Source organism: Hyla sarda, chromosome 12 (genome assembly GCF_029499605.1).
Source record: "Hyla sarda isolate aHylSar1 chromosome 12, aHylSar1.hap1, whole genome shotgun sequence".
In the NCBI taxonomy this organism is placed as follows: Eukaryota; Metazoa; Chordata; class Amphibia; order Anura; family Hylidae; genus Hyla; species Hyla sarda.
The window spans coordinates 13,196,159-13,213,330 of NC_079200.1; the positions used below are offsets into that span (position 1 = coordinate 13,196,159).

General features: G+C 42.0%; 1 protein-coding gene across 1 annotated transcript; it reads left to right on the forward strand.

Moving 5' to 3' along the window:
- Nucleotides 1-15,959: 15,959 nt before the first annotated feature.
- On the forward strand, nt 15,960-16,883 carry LOC130296925 (olfactory receptor 10A7-like; the record flags this gene model as incomplete). Its single annotated transcript, XM_056548991.1, has 1 exon — nt 15,960-16,883. A coding segment is annotated over one exon (924 nt), but the record flags the coding sequence as incomplete, so codon positions are not given.
- Between the last annotated feature and the right edge of the window lie 289 nt (nt 16,884-17,172).

The following is a 17,172-nucleotide window of genomic DNA, read 5'->3' on the forward strand; positions in this document are numbered from 1 at the left end:
CACAGTTGGCATGGCCTCTGTTGGCATGGCCGGGGGAGCAGTCCCTGTCCTCACATTGCCTCTGTCCTATGCTTTTCCCTCCCCCACAGAAGTATCTTATGCTGTGGGTTCAACTCCACTATTTAGTGAGAACGACATATTAGAGCAGCGGTTCTCAACCCGTGGTACTCGAACTCCTAGGGGTTAACAAGGCCAAATGCAAGATGTGTGGGCAGAAGGTGAAGCATGGCCAGGGCAACAATGTTGGCACCACGGCCCTGCGTCAACATATGTAACGTCACCATAAAGCGGCCTGGGAGAACCGTGGCTCCGAGGTGGTGGTCCAGCCGTCTGCATCATGCAGTGGTCCCTGTTTCAGCCAGCCAAGGCTCCACCACCTCAGCCGAAGGGAGCTGTGTGTCATACCCATCTTCTGTTGCTCCAGATGCTCCTCCTACTTTGAGTCAGTCATTCCGCCAACAATCCATCGGCGAAGCCATGTCCAAGAGACAACAGTATGCGCCCACTCATCCAACGGCGCAGAAGCTGAATGTGTTCCTGTCCAAGTTGTTGGTGCTGCAGTGGCTCCTTTTTCAAGTGGTGGACTCTGCACCATTCAGAGAACTGATGGCTTGTGCCGAGCCGAGGTGGAGAGTCCCAAGCCGTTATTTCTTTGCGAAGAAGGCAGTACAAGCCCTGCACAATTTTGTGAAACAGAAGGTGGGCCAGTCCTTGAGTCTGTCGGTGTGTTCCAAAGTGCCCAGCAGCGCTGAAGTGTGGAGCAGTGACTACAGTCAGAGACAATACATGTCTTTTACCGTACACTGGGTGAATATGGTTCCTGCACAGCCACAACAGCAACTTGGACAGGTCACGCCTCTTGGTCCTGTGATAGTGTGTGACTCCATCTCCTCATCCTCCACTGTGTCCTCAGCCTCCAAGGCATGGACAAGTCTCAGTGCCCCTCCAGCATACCATGTGTGCAGGGCACGGCGGTGTCACAATGTTCTTCACATGGTTTGCCTTGGTGAACAGAGTCACACAAGGGAGGAACTGCTAAAACTCATTCATAAAGAAATTGAATCATGGCTTACTCCACAAAAACTGAAAATGGGAACCATGGTGACCAACAACAGGAAGAACATCTTGTCTGCGCTGCAACAAGGAAGGCTGAGCCATGCGCCATGTTGGACCGAGAAAAGGCATCACCGATTTCTTGATGATCCAAGCGGATAGGGGACTCCCCTGTGTAACTTCAATGTCAACCAGTGGCAGCTCATACGTGACACCTGCCATTTGCTCAGGCCCTTTGAGGAAGCCACATTATTAGTCAGTCGCCAGGATTACGGGATGAACAATGTCATTCCACTGCTTCATCTATTACAACACATGTTGGAAACGATGGCTGGTCAGTGCACTGGAGACATGGCGCCTACATCTCACGGCCACATGAGCCCTGTGGGGGCTGAATTGGAGGAGGAGGGGGGGGGGGCAAAGTGAAGCACAGTTTATGTTTCATGAGATGGGCGGTTTTTATAGTCATCTGAAAGGAGAGGAGGAGCAGGAGAAGCTAGAGGAGCTAGGGTTATGAGGAAGGTGAGACATGGGACCCAGAAACACTGTGGCAGTATGCAGTGAAGATGGAGGCAGGGAGTCCCTCTGAGTCACAAATGGAACAATACATGCTCACTTGCTTGCGTAGTGACTGCTGAAACTTCTGGCTCTCCAGCTTATTGGACCCTCGCTACCGGCAAAATGGGGGCCTTTTTCACACCCACTGAGAGGGAGGCCAAACTGACCTGCTACAGAGACATCCTACGTAGTCAGTTGGTCGCTGCATATCTGCGTCATCGTCCATCCTCTCACAGATCTGACTCAGGGGGGCCCTCTTCGCTCACCTTCCACTGCCATGGCTGCTGGGGAGGGGTGGGGTGGCAGGAGCAGTACCAGCTCCATCAGCAGCAGCCTGAGTCTACAGTTGCTGATGAGTAGCTTTTTTCACCCACATAATGAAGCAACTCATCATCAGCAGGTAGACCTGGAGCAGAACCTGAACCAGCAGATGGTGGCATACCTTGACATGTCCATGCCAACACACTTTGAAGATCCGCTGGACTTCTGGGCAGCCAAATGTGATTTGTGGCCACAACTAGCAGAGTTTGCCCTGGAAAAGCTGTCTTGCCCGGCCAGTAGTGTGCCATCAGAGCAGGTGTTTAGTGTGGCGGGGGCCATAGTAACCCCAAGTTGAATTTTTTTTTTTTTATGTTAATCTATTTAAAATCTTCAATTTAAATTTTAAAATGTATCTTTAATCTTTTCAATTATTAGGCCCTATGGTCTCGTCAGGCTGCTACCACTTCCGGGCTGTCATTCAGCCACTATATGGTCTCCTCATGATGCCGCCACTTCCAGGCTGTGTTATTCAGCCACTGCATGGTCTCCTCATGCTGCTGGCACATGAAAATTTTTTTTTTATGTTAATCTATTTAAAATCTTCAATTAAAATGTTAAAATATACCTTTAATCTTTTCAATTATGAGGCCCCATGGTCTCGTCAGGCTGCTGCCACTTCCAGACTGTCATTCTGCCGCTATTTGGTCTCCACTGGCTCATGTCAGTTTTTTATAGGTTTTCGACCCAAATAAATTCATATTGACCAAATCTTTTTCAGAAAATTCTGCTAATGGGACAAAGGAAATTTTTTATAAAATTCGATCATTGCGAGTCCTCATATATCATCTCTGGAATTACCACAAGAATCCAAAGAAACAGGTTGGAGCGAGAAAATTAAACCATACCAGATTAAATGAGACATTTAAAGTTTGATACGCAGTTTCGCAGTACCAACCGAGTTTACTTTCACGTGCATGGCTTGATATTTTGGACAAGCATTTCATACTGCCAGGATCTACCCAGTAGCCCTCCCAGGTCAGGCCTGCACTACTGAGAGGGTGTTCAAACTGACACACTACTCTAACATTGTGCAGCTCTGCGGCCCACATAGGCTGCCACCACCTCCAGACTGTGTCATTGTGCTGCCATATGGTCTCTTCATACTGCTGCCATATCCAGGCTCTATCATAGTGCTGCCCTATGGTCTCCTCATGCTGCTGCAACTTCTAGGCTCTGTTATTCATTGTGCCGCCATGTGATCTTCTTGTTATATTGATCTTGTAGTTTGACAGTATTTTTTCAAAATAAACGCTTTGGGCACCCGGGACACTCAGTCATGAGCATGGTGGGGGTTAAAGGTTTAAGATACACGTACAAGCTTTTTCACTGCAGCAACTTCTAGCAGTATGCGCCTACTTATAAGAAGCTGAATGTGCTCCTGTCCAAGTTGCTGTGGCTGCAGTCCCTCCCTTTTTAAGTGGATACATAAGCATGGGGTTGCGCTTTTTCACTGCAGCAATTATACACTATTGGAGCTGGAATTACCGCGGCACCAGACTTGCCCTCCAATGGGTCCTCAAAAAGGATTTAAAGTTTTCTCCTTCCAATTTCTAGGCTCTGTCATTGTGCTGTGCGGCAGTGATTCTTATAACGATGCCTGTGATCTGCATGTCATACTTAAAGGGGTATTCCAGGCCAAAACTTTTTTTTATATATCAACTGGCTCTGGAAAGTTAAACAGATTTGTAAATTACTTCTATTAAAAAATCTTAATCCTTCCAACAGTTATTAGCTTCTGAAGTTGAGTTTTTGTTTTCTGTCTAACTGCTCTCTGATGACTCACGTCCCGGGAGCTGTGCAGTTCCTATGGGGATATTCTCCCATCATGCACAGCTCCCGGGACGTGACATCCTCATTGAGCAGTTAGACAGAAAACTTAAGAAGCTAATAACTATTGGAAGGATTAAGATTTTTTAATAGAAGTAATTTACAAATCTGTTTAACTTTCCGGAGCCAGTTGACTTATATAAAAAAAGGTTTTGCCTGGAATACCCCTTTAATAACAGTATTATTTCACTAACACAGCACACTCCCTTTGCGTGTTACGACAAGGCAAAGTGTTCTACACCCCTATTGAGGCTCTCTGTAGCCGCTTTTAATTGCGATTCTCTGCGAATAAATTCGGACCAAACCAAATTTTTTCAGAAAATTCGGCGAATCGGCCGAATCGAATTTTCCAAAATTCGCTCGTCTCACCCTTAACGACCACTGACGTATATTTATGTCCATGGCCATGTTCCGTTAGGTGAAGCGCGCTCAGGACCTGAGCGCGCTTCATACCTGGTGGGTCCCGGTTGCTATCAGCCACCAGGACCCGCTGATAATACCGGACATCGCCAATCAGGCTGATGTCCGGTAAATACCCTTTAGACACCACACTTGCCAGTTAGCTCAGAGGGCTGTTCGAAACCGCAGCATCCAGGACAGCTGAGAGAACAGTGGAAGGGTGCTTACCTCCTCGTTGTCCGATCAGTGTTCTATTGCTCCAAGCATGCAATGCAGGCTGGAGCAGCAGAGCACCAATAACACTGATCAATGCTATATGCAATCTACGTAATTGTCCCCTATGGGCACTAAAAAAATGTGTAAAAAAAGTTTTTAAAAAAGTCCATAAATGTGATTTAACCCTTTCCCTAATAAAAGTTTGGATCACCCCCCTTTCCCACAAAAATATATGTAAACAAATATAAAAATAAACATATGCAGTATCGCCACATGTGTAAATGTCCAAAATTGCGTATATTTGGTCACTTTAAAAAGCAATCAAAAAGTCCCATAAAAACAAAAATGGTACCGATAAAAACTTCAGATCACGGTGCAAAAAATGAGCCCTCATACATCCCTGTATATGGAAAAATAAAAAGTTATAGGGGTCAGAAGATGACAATTTTACACATACCAATTTTGATGTAGTTATAATTTTAAAGTAGTAAAATTAAATAAAACCTATATAAATTAGGAATCCTTGTAACCGCATGGACCTACAGAATAGGTTTCATTTTTTACCGAAAAGTGCACTGCATAGAATTGGAAGCCCCCAAAAGTTACAAAATTATGTTTTTCTTTCCAATTTTGCCCCACAAATATTTTTTTCCTGTTTTGCTGTAAATTTTGTGGTGAAATGATTGATGTCATTACAAAGTACAATTGGTGGGGCAAAGGACAAGACCTCATATAGGTCTGTAGGTGCAAAATTGAAAGCATTCTAATGTTTAGAAGATGAAAAATACCAAAGTGCAAAAATAAAAAAAAAACTGTGGTCCTTAAACGGGTTATCCATGAAAAAACGTTTTTTTATATATCGACTCCAGAAAGTTAAACAGATTTGTAAATTACTTCTATTAAAAAAATCTTAATCCTTTCAGTACTTATGAGCTGCTGAAGTTGAGTTATTCTTTTCTGTCTAAGTGCTCTCTGATGACAACTGTCATGGGAACTGTCCAGAGTAGAAGCAAATCCCCATAGCAAACCTCTTCTAATCTGTGCAGTTCCCGAGACAAGCAGGGATGTCAGCAGAGAGCACTGTTGCCAGACAGAAAAGAACAACTCAAATTCAGCAGCTAATAATTATTGGAAGATAAGATTTTTTAATAGAAGTAATCTACAAATCTGTTTAGCTTTCTGGAGCCAGTTGATATATAAAAAAAAGTTTTCTCTTGGAATACCCCTTTAAGGGGTTAAATAAACTATGAGGAACCTTAATTTACTGAAAATGTTCTACCTCTTTGTCTGCTTAAAGGGGTATTCCAGGGAAAAAACTTTTTTTTATATAGCAACTGGCTCCAGAAAGTTAAACAGATTTGCAAATTACTTCTATTAAAAAATCTTAATCCTTTCAGTACTTATGAGCTTCTGAAGTTAAGGTTGTTCTTTTCTGTCTAAGTGCTCTCTGATGACACGTGCCTCGGGAAACACCCAGTTTTGAAGAGGTTTGCTATGGGGATTTGCTTCTAAACTGGGCGTTTCCCGAGACACGTGTCATCAGAGAGGAATTAGACAGAAAAGAACAACCTTAACTTCAGAAGCTCATAAGTACTGAAAGGATTAAGATTTTTTAACCCCTTAACGAAGCAGGACGTATATTTACGTCCTGCGCCGGCTCCCGCGATATGAAGCGGGATCGCGCCGCGATTCCGCATCATATCGCGTGGGTCCCGGCGCTAATCAACGGCCGGGACCCGCGTCTAATACCACACATCGCCGATCGCGGCGATGTGCGGTATTAACCCTTTAGAAGCGGCGGTCAAAGCTGACCGCCGCTTCTAAAGTGAAACTGAAAGTATCCCGGCTGCTCAGTCGGGCTGTTGGGGACTGCCGCGGTGAAATCGGGGCGTCCCGAACAGCTGATCGGACACCGGGAGGGCCCTTACCTGCCTCCTCGGTGTCCGATCGGCGAATGACTGCTCCGTGCCTGAGATCCAGGCAGGAGCAGTCAAGCGCCGATAATGCTGATCACAGGCGTGTTAATGCACGCCTGTGATCAGGATGAGAGATCAGTGTGTGCAGTGTTATAGGTCCCTATGGGATAGCAATGATCAGTATAAGAGATCAGTGTGTGCAGTGTTATAGGTCCCTATGGGACCTATAACACTGCAAAAAAAAAGTAAAAAAAAAAGTGTTAATAAAGGTCATTTAACCCCTTCCCTAATAAAAGTTTAAATCACCCCCCTTTTCCCATAAAAAAATAAAACAGTGTAAAAAAAAATAAAAATAAACATATGTGGTATCGCCGCGTGTGTAAATGTCCGAACTATAAAAATATATCATTAATTAAGCCATACGGTCAATGGCGTACGCGCAAAAAAATTCCAAAGTCCAAAAAGCTATTTTGGTAACTTTTTATGACATTAAAAAATGAATAAAAAGTGATCAAAAAGTCAGATCAAAACACAAATCATACCAATAAAAATTTCACATCATGGCGCAAAAAATGAGTCCTCATACCGCCCCGTACGTGGAAAAATAAAAAAGTTATAGGGGTCAGAAGATGACATTTTTAAACATATAAATTTTTCTGCATGTAGTTATGATTTTTTCCAGAAGTGCGACAAAATCAAACCTATATAAGTAGGGGATCATTTTAACCGTATGGACCTACAGAATAATGATAAGGTGTAATTTTTACCGAAATATGCACTGCGTAGAAACGGAAGCCCCCAAAATTTACAAAATGGCGTTTTTTTCGATTTTGTCTCACAATGATATTTTTTTCCGTTTCGCCGTGAACACATTACTAGATAAAATAATACTCTTTTTATATCTATTTTACTGCCGTGTTTTTTTTTTTATTGCCCCCCCCCCCCCCCCCCCCCTTCATTTTACAATATGTAAACTTAACCTTAATGGGGTCTACAATCCTTTGCAATCAGTTATTTACATTTAGCAGATAGGTAACTATCAGGTGAGTGATCCCTCCTGTGTGTTCCTCTGGTCTCAGGCTATGGATGTGTAAGTAGTCACTCAGGCTCTGTGGAGTTTACATGACATAGGACTGTGATATTCTGTAACAGGGTCCCCCTAATGGCAGACTTCATAGTACTCTTCATATTGGGCAGAGGCAGTTTTTGGGACCTCTCTGTCGCACCCACAACCATAGAATCTGCCAGACAAACATTTCAGGCTCCTTGTTCCAGCACAATTCTCACCTCTATACAATATAGTATTAGGCCCTCACACTGCCCCCTTAGAGTAGAAAGGTCACTGACATTGCTCCCATATTGTTTGGGACCTCACACTGTCTCCATACAGTAGTTGGCCCCTTACATTGCATATTGTTAGGTCCCTTCACACTGCCCTCATATAGTATCTAGGTCCCCCACATATTCCTCCATAAAGTAGTTGACCCCTCATACTTCTACCATATAGTATTAGGCCCCCTCACACTGCCCCATATAGTAGTAGGCCTTTCATATTGCCCTTATAAAGTATTAGGCACTCTCACATTGTCCCCTTATAGTATTAGGCCCCCTCACATTTCCACCATTTAGTAGTAGGCACCTTTTACTGTCCCCATATTATAGTGCGAACCTCACACTTCCCCTATATAGTAGTAGACTAGACCCCTCACAATTTCCACATGTAATAGAAGGGCCCTTACATTGCCCCCATTTAGTATTAGACAACTCATATTGCCCCTATAAATTATTGGGTCACCTCGCACTGCCACCATACAGTAGTTGGGCCATTCACAGTGCCCCTATATATTAGTAGGCCCCTCCCACTGCCCCTCTATAGCAATAGCCTTGTTACACTGCCCCATATATTGCCCCCATATAGTATTAGATCCCTCATATTGCTGTCATACAGTAGATAGGACACTTCCAGTGCCCCTATATAGTATTAGGCCCCTCACATTGTCACTATAAAGTAGTAGGCCCCTCACACTGCCCCTTATATAGTTATAGCCTTGATACACTGCCCCATATAGTATAAGGTCCCTCATATTGCCACCATACAGTAGTTAGGACACTTCCATTGCCCCTATATGGTAGTAGGCATTTAATACTGCCCCATATGTTTTAGGTTCCCCTGCACTGTCCCCTTTTAGTAGTAGGCCCCATTACATTTGCCCCAATATAGTATTAAGAATTCCTGCTCCAAACTCCACCAACCAAGGAGGATCCAATGTGCGCTGCCCCACCAATAATGGAGGATACAACACTTGTAGAGTAGAACGAAAACGAGAGACGAGAAGACGGCACTCTCCATGCAGGAAAGTCTTTATTTTCTTAGAGCGGCATAACAGAGTAGACAGGCGGGGAAGGTACAGAGGAGGAGGGGTGACCGGGACACAGTGTTTTGTGCGCCTGCGCGCACTTCCTCACGCTGGAACACTACTTGTAGAGAAGGTTTTGTTACCATAAAAACGTATTAAAATGTACAATGCGTTTCAAAGCCGGACCGGCTTCTTTTTCAAGTACAATAAACAAGTGGGGAAAGGGTAAGTTTAAATACATACACCCCTCCTCCATATCCATAGTCACATGACCGGAAAAAGCTATTAAACAAATGCACATATCTTAAAACACCACTACATATAAAAGAATTCCAAAAAGTGAACATATATTTAAAAAAAAAATAAATAAAGAAAATAAAAAAAAAAAAATATATATATATATACACACCGTATTTATCGGCGTATAACACGCACTGGCGTATAACACGCACCCCCATTTTAACAGGGACATTTAAGTAAAAAAAATAAAATGTAAAATAAATGACTTGGACTAAATGCCACATCATCCCCCCAACTTCGTTTTCTTCTGCACCTCAGTTTGGTCCCGTCCCCTCCAGTGCCACATCATTCCTTCCGTTTTATCAGTCCCTGTGCCACATTTACCCCTCTAATTACCACCAAACATGTCTCATCATTTCCCCCTGTCTCATCATCCCCCCATGTCTCATCATTTCCCCCTGTCATAGACCACCACTAGCCATACAGACATTAAGCATTTAGTGCCTCCCCCCACCATCATTTCCCCCTGTCTCATCATCCCCCACCTTGTCTCATCATGCCCCCGATCATTCCCCCCCCCCTCATCATTTCCCCCTGTTTCATCATCCCCCTATCATGTTCCTCCTATGGCATCCAGTGGTCTTCAACCTGCGGACCTCCAGATGTTGCAAAACTACAACTCCTAGAATGCCCGGACAGCCAACTGCTGTCCGGGCATGCTGGGAGTTGTAGTTTTGCAACATCTGGAGGTCCGCAGGTTGAAGACCACTCTTCCCCTTACTTGTCTGCGCTTCGGCTGTCTTGCGGGGTCAGTGAAGCAGATGAGTGACATCCTCTCCCGGCTTCTCTGTGCGGCATGTCCTGACCTGCCAAAGCGCAGACAGGTAAGAAAAATAAACAAAACTAAAAAAAAAGCAGGAAAGAGGGAATGAGGAGGGAGGGGGAGGGAGGGGGAATGAAGTAAAAGTAAAAGTGAAACTCACTTGTTTTCTCCCGCACTATCCACAGGTACTGGTGGATAGTGCGGGAGACGCTGATTAAAAGGTAGGGCAGATCCGGGCAAGGTAGGGCTCATTTTAATCAGCGTCTCCCGCACTATCCACCACACCAGTACCTGTGCATAGTGCGGGAGAAAACAAGTGACAGTGCGGGGAGGAGACGCCGCTGGTCACTGATTTAAAGTGGCCGCATCCGTGCTGTTAATACTTAACAAGCAGCCGCTGCTGCTGCCGCTTTAAATCAGTGACCAGAAGACTTATCGGCGTATAACACGCAGGCAGCCTTTTTTACTTAAATTTAAGTTTTAAAAGTGCGTGTTATACGCGGATAAATACGGTATATATATTTATATATGTATAAATAAAAAAACATATATAGAACATATGTAGAAAAATATATACATAAATATAGAAAAACCTACATATAAATGTGGAAAACCTTCACAAATTAGCTAATCCAAAATTATTGGACTCATTTTAATGAACCAAGTATTGTCACAGACATCACATAGTAGTTCTTTCAATAATTTCATTTAGACCATCGGGGGTCAATGTGTTAAACATGAAAATCCAAAATGATTTCCTATTGATGAGAGTCTGGAATCTGTTGATGGTTACAGCAGGTATAGATTCAATAATGGATCGGCGTAAGACATTAATCCCTTAATGACCAAGCCCATTTTCACCTTAAGGACCAGGCCAATTTTATTTTTGCGTTTTCGTTTTTTTTCCTCACCTTCTAAAATCCATAACTCTTTTATATTTCCATCTACAGACCCATATATGGGCTTGTTTTTTGCGTGACCAAATAAAAAAATAATTTTTATGGAGGAAATTTAAATGAAAACCAAAATTTTGCACATTTTGGAGGGGTTCGTTTTCACACTATAGAATTTACGGTAAAAATGACATGTGTTCTTTATTCTGTGGGTCAATACGATTAAAATGATACCCATGGCTAGATACTTTTATATTTTTGTACCGCTTAAAAAAATCTAAAACTTTTCGTACAAAATCAGTAATCTAAAATTGCCCTATTTTGACCACCGTCATCTGTTTGGGGGTAAAATGGGAAAAACTGACAATTTTCATTTTTATTGGGGGAGGGGATTTTTCACTTTTTTTTACTTTTTATTTTAAAATTTTTTAACTTTTTTTTTAACACTTTTTATTTCCCCATAGGGGACTATCTATAGCAATCGTTTGATTGCTAATACTGTGCAGTGCTATGCATAGGACACAGCACTGCTCATTATTATCGGTGATCTTCTGCTCTGGTCTGCTCGATCGCAGACCAGAGCAAAAGACCCCGGGAGACGTCCGGAGCCAGGTGGGGGGACCTCCGGCCACCATGCTGGATGATCGGATCGCCGCGGCAGCGCTGCGGGCGATCCGATCATCCAACCAAAGTACCGCAATGGCGCAGATGCCGTGATCTGTATTGATCACGGCATCTGAGGGGTTAATGGCTGACATCCGCGCGATCGCGGATGTCGGCCATTACGGGCGGGTCCCCGGCTGCTGCTAGCTGCCGTGTATGATGCGAGCACCCTTCCGATGCTCGCGGTCATACACCGGACGTAAATGATTTTTTAATAGAAGTAATTTACAAATCTGTTTAACTTTCTGGAGCCAGTTGATATATATATATATATATAAAATGTTTTTTCCTGGAATACCCCTTTATTAGAAGAACTGGGAGAAATGGGTTGAACCAATTGATCATGTTTTAAAGGATAAGCTTTTTATATGCATGTTTTAAAACTTTTCTGGGATAACCCTTATCCAAAAACCGTTTTCTGAAGGATTTTGGATTGCTGAATAAAACCTTTCTGATCATTGATTTTGTTGCACACCTTAATCACAATTTGTGGGGTCTTTCTTTCACCCCCAATATTTCTAACTCTCACATGGGGTTTTTGGATTTAGAGATTTTTAGGAGCCCGGAGGGAGGGATTCAGACCCGCACGCACTTCAAAAAGGTGGATGTTAATAGCCTGTTAGATGCAAGAAGTTGCCATGATCATAAATGGATTTATAATATACCCTACGGTCAATACTGTAGGATATGTAAGAATTGTACCTCAGAGAAAGAATTTATTCAGCAATCCAAAATCCTTCAGAAAACGGGTTTTGGATAAGGGTTATCCCAGAAAAGTCTTAAAACATGCATGTAAAAAACTTATCCTTCAAAACAAGATCAATTGGTTCAACCCACTTCTTCCAGTTCTTTTAATACAGTTAATAATAGTGACAATAAGTTCCGTTTTATCTTTATTACTAATTTTAATTCCAGCAGTTTAAAAATAAAAAATATTATTCAGAGACATTGGGTCATACTAAAAAGAGATCCGGTTCTAAAAAAAATTTATACCACAAAATCCTGTTCTTACCTATCGACGTGCTAGGAATCTGAAAAGTATTCTGGCTCCTAGCAGATTGTGTCCCCTTATTGATGTGCAGAATACTATGACCGAGTCATGTGATCTCAAATCCTCTCCCGCTCATGTGACATTGTCATGTGATCGGCAGAAAGGGACTTTCTGATTCGGCAGTGGTCGTTGTCTATGCTGTTCATGGATACCTCCCTCTGGTGAACGGATCGTGCAGTCAAACTCTACTGGTCAGTATTTCCCAGTTAGGGAGACCTATAATTGTGGATCCCAGTATGTAATTTATTTACTAACTTGTGACTGTGGCTGCCAGTACATTGGAAGCGCAGTTCAGACTGTGCGTCCAAGAATGAATAAATATAGAGCTAATATTCAGAATGGTTTTATGAAACATCGTGTGTCACGACATGTTTGCTTAAAACATGAAGGGAATATTAATGTCTTACGCCGATCCATTATTGAATCTATACCTGCTGTAACCATCAACAGATTCCAGACTCTCATCAATAGGGAATCATTTTGGATTTTTATGTTTAGCACATTGACCCCCGATGGTCTAAATGAAATTATTGCAAGAACTACTATTTGATGTCTGTGACAATACTTGGTTCATAAAATGATTCCAATTACTTTTTATAGGAGGATAATATACATTATGGGCCTCATTTACTAAGAGTGTCAGGTTTTTACTAGTGGGAAATGTTGTTTCGGACTCGCAGGATTCCACCTTATTTACTATTGGGAATCACAGATTTACAAGTCAGGAACATTTTCTGAGCAGCTTTTTCTAGGTTGAAATTTCCAGCCATTTATTCACAGGATTTTCTGTGAATTCAATAGTAAATAGGTTGGGTTGTGAAACCACACCCCTTTTCGGGCCAGTCATGCCCCCTTTGTTACAGACCATGCCCCTTTTTGGCTTTTCACAGTGCAATGTCGGGTTTGTCAGATTTTCCTGCCGCACACTGTCGCACACTGGCTCAGACTGGCGCAGACATGTCGCAGACACTCTGCGCCAAAATAAGCCAACAAAAACTGGTCGGTATCAGCTTGGTAAATGAGGCCCTATATATTTATGTAGGTTTTCCACTTTTATATGTAGGTTTTTCTATATTTATGTATATTTATTTTTTCTATACATACATATTTTTCTATATATATATATATATATATATATATATATATATATATATATTTATTTTTTAATATACTGCATGTTTACTTTTTGGAATTCTTTTATGTGTAGTGGTGTTTTAATATATGTGCATTTGTTGAATTGCTTTTCCAGTCATGTGACTATGGATATGGAGGAGGGGGTGTATGTATTTAACCCCTTAAGGACCGGGGTTTTTTCCGTTTTTGCATTTTCGTTTTTTGCTCCTTGCCTTTAAAAAATCATAACTCTTTAAATTTTTCACCTAAAAATCCATATGATGGCTTATTTTTTGCGCCACCAATTCTACTTTGTAATGACGTCAGTCATTTTGCCCAAAAATCTATGGGGAAATGGAAAAAAAAATCATTGTGAGACAAAATTGAAAAAAACCCGTCGTTTTGTAACTTTTGGGGGCTTCCGTTTCTACGTAGTACATTTTTCAGTAAAAATGACACCTGATATTTATTCTGTAGGTCCATACGGTTAAAATGATACCCTAATTATAGAGGTTTGATTTTGTCGTACTTCTGGAAAAAATCATAACTTCATGCAGGAAAATTAATACGTTTAAAATTGTCATTTTCTGACCCCTATAACTTTTTTTATTTTTCTGTGTATGGGGCGGTATGAGGGCTCATTTTTTGCGCCGTGATCTGAAGTTTTTAACGGTACCATTTTTGCATTGATAGAACTTATTGATCGCTTTTTATTCATTTTTTCATTATATAAAAAGTGACCAAAAATGCACTATTTTGGACTTTTGAATTTTTTTGCGTGCACGCCATTGACCGTGCGGTTTAATTAACGATATATTTATAATTTGGACATTTCCGCATGCGGCGATACCATATATGTTTATTTTTATTTTTATTTACACTGTGTTTTTTTTTTTTCAATGGGAAAAGGGGGGTGATTCAAACTTTTAATAGGGAAGGAGTTAAATGATCTTTATTCACTTTTTTTTCACTTTTTTTTGCAGTGTTATCGGTCCCATAGGGACCGATAACACTGCACACACTGATCTCTTATACTGATCATTGTTATCCCATATTGACCTATAACACTGCACACACTGATCTTTCACATTGATCACTGGTTTCTCATAAGAAACCAGTGATCGATGATTCTGCCGCTTGACTGCTCATGTCTGGATCTCAGCCACTGAGCAGTCATTCGGCAATCGGACAGTGAGGAGGCAGGTAGGGACCCTCCTGCTGTCCTGTAAGCTGTTCGGGATGCCGCGATTTTGCCACAGCTATCCCGAACTGCCCACTGAGCTAACCGGCACACTTTCACTTTAGACGTGGCGTTCAACTTTGAACGCCGCGTCTAAAGGGTTAATAGCACGCGGCAATGCGATCAATGCCGCGCACTATTAGCCACGGGTCTCGGCCGTTGTTAGAGGCGGGGCCCGACCCGCTATGACGCGGGGCCACGCCGTGGCCCCCGCGTTATAGATTGGGAGCGGACACATGATGTTCCATTACGTCATGTTTCCTTAAGGGGTTAAACCTGCCTTTCCCCCACTTCTTTATTGCACTTGAAAAAGAAACAGGTCCGGCTTTGAAACGCATTGTACAACCTACTCTACAAGTATTGTATCCTCCATTATTGGTGGGGCAGCGCACATTGGATCCTCCTTGGTTGGTGGAGGTTGGAGCTGGAATTCTTTGTACCACGCCTGGTTGCGTGTTGGAGGAAGTTGCTGCAGCCCTTGTTTGCCTTTGTACGTGTTGTGTCGGGATTCACACAACCTTTCCAGGTAAGTCAGTGCTTGTCCCATCCGCCCATTGTTCTCATTGCTGGAAGGATTCACGCAGGAGGTGTCTTTTGCTTGTTTTATATTCCAATATAGTATTAGGCTCCTCACATTGCCCCCATATAGCAGTAGGACCCTCACATGTCCCCTATTTTTTAAGTAGCCCCATTACATTGCCTCCCCCCCACACTGTCTCAATTTTTAGTATTAAGATCAACACTTCAGGCTTCAAAAAAATAAAAATACATTGATAAATTGTATTATTGTTAATTCTGACCCATATGGCTTCACCCAAAAAAATGAAAAAAGAAGTTTCGCTAGGCCATACTAAAGTGCTGACCACCTCAATATAGGTCGTCAGACGATAAATTGCAAAGACAGCCCTGTATTTACCTTATGACATATATTACGAAGATATGCCATTACTTTATGATTTATTAAGGTCTGACCACAGCAACCCTGAGAATGAAAATGACCCAATGCTGGTGTAACACTGCATTTTTTATAACAATTTTTAGTCCTTGCGGTGATGCATGGGGCACCCACTATGTAGGAAGTGTGCCCCATTAAAATGAATGAGGACAGCTCTCCGTACAGTGAGTGGCTGGCAGCGCTGTTGTTCAGGATATAAACTTCATTCTCATGGAAATAGGTGTTCCCTATAAAGTGGTTACTGAGTTACTCATTGTTTTTTCAGTTTACCGAAATGACTGTGTCTTCACTTTAGATAAATATCATGCCTCTTTTCCAGTTACAGATCTGATAATTGTCTACAATGAACCAAACAAGAGTCACAGAATTCGTCCTATTGGGTTTCGGAAATCTTTACAGCTTCAGTATTATATTCTTCATTCTGTTATTGATCATTTTTCTTCTTACAATTATTGGAAACCTTCTTATCATCATCCTAGTGTGCACCAATGCCCGGCTCCAGTCCCCCATGTATTTCTTCCTCTGTCATCTTTCCTTTTCTGACCTTATACTTTCCACCAGTATTGTACCCAACATGTTCGATGCTATTCTACTAGGATGGAAAATAATGACTTTCACTGCCTGCATTTCACAGTTATATTTCTACAGTGGTATAACCATTACGGAATGTTATCTACTCTCAGTGATGTCCTACGACCGATACCTGGCCATCTGTAACCCCCTAAGATACTCCAGTATCATGGACTATAAGTTACGTGTTGGTCTTTCAGTATGGCCATGGTTGGTGGGTCTTACTGTTAATCTTTCCGGAGTCTTGCCCTTAGCAAGCTTAAATTTTTGCCATGACAATATCATTGACCAATTCTACTGTGACGCCTTTCCACTCCAGAAGCTTTCTTGCTCGGACACTTCTCATATATACATAGAAATACTTCTTTTTTCTATGCCACTTTTTATTTTTCCATGTGGGTTTATCATTGTCACCTATGTATATATCTTCCTCACCATATTTAAGATACCATCCACAACTGGGAGACAGAAAACCTTCTCTACCTGCAGTTCTCACCTTATTGTTGTGGGGACATTTTACGGGTCACTAACCATTAAATACATGATCCCATCTAAAGGACAGTCATTGCTTTTTAATAAGATTGTATCCTTACTGCACACAGTCTTTACTCCCCTCTTTAACCCTATTATATATGGTCTTAGAAACCAGGACATTAAGATGGCACTTAAAAATTTTTCTCAACAATAATGAGAACTTTTATTCAAAAGTCGGTTTGGCCAAGTGAAGAGCACCCTGCCCAGGGAATATAATAAGTAGAACTTGCATTCAGCACAACCCAATTTTAGCATTTGCTACTGAAATTATATATTGTGGGAGATTAGCTCCATAGAGACAGGCAAATAGCAGCAAACAACAGTCAGAGACAGTGATATGGAGGTGGAGTTTAAACAGGGATTCTCCTGTCTTTATGTTATTAGCATAACAAAAGTGAAACCATGAAGGTGGCTTCTTACCAGCCACCCAAAAAAATTATCAA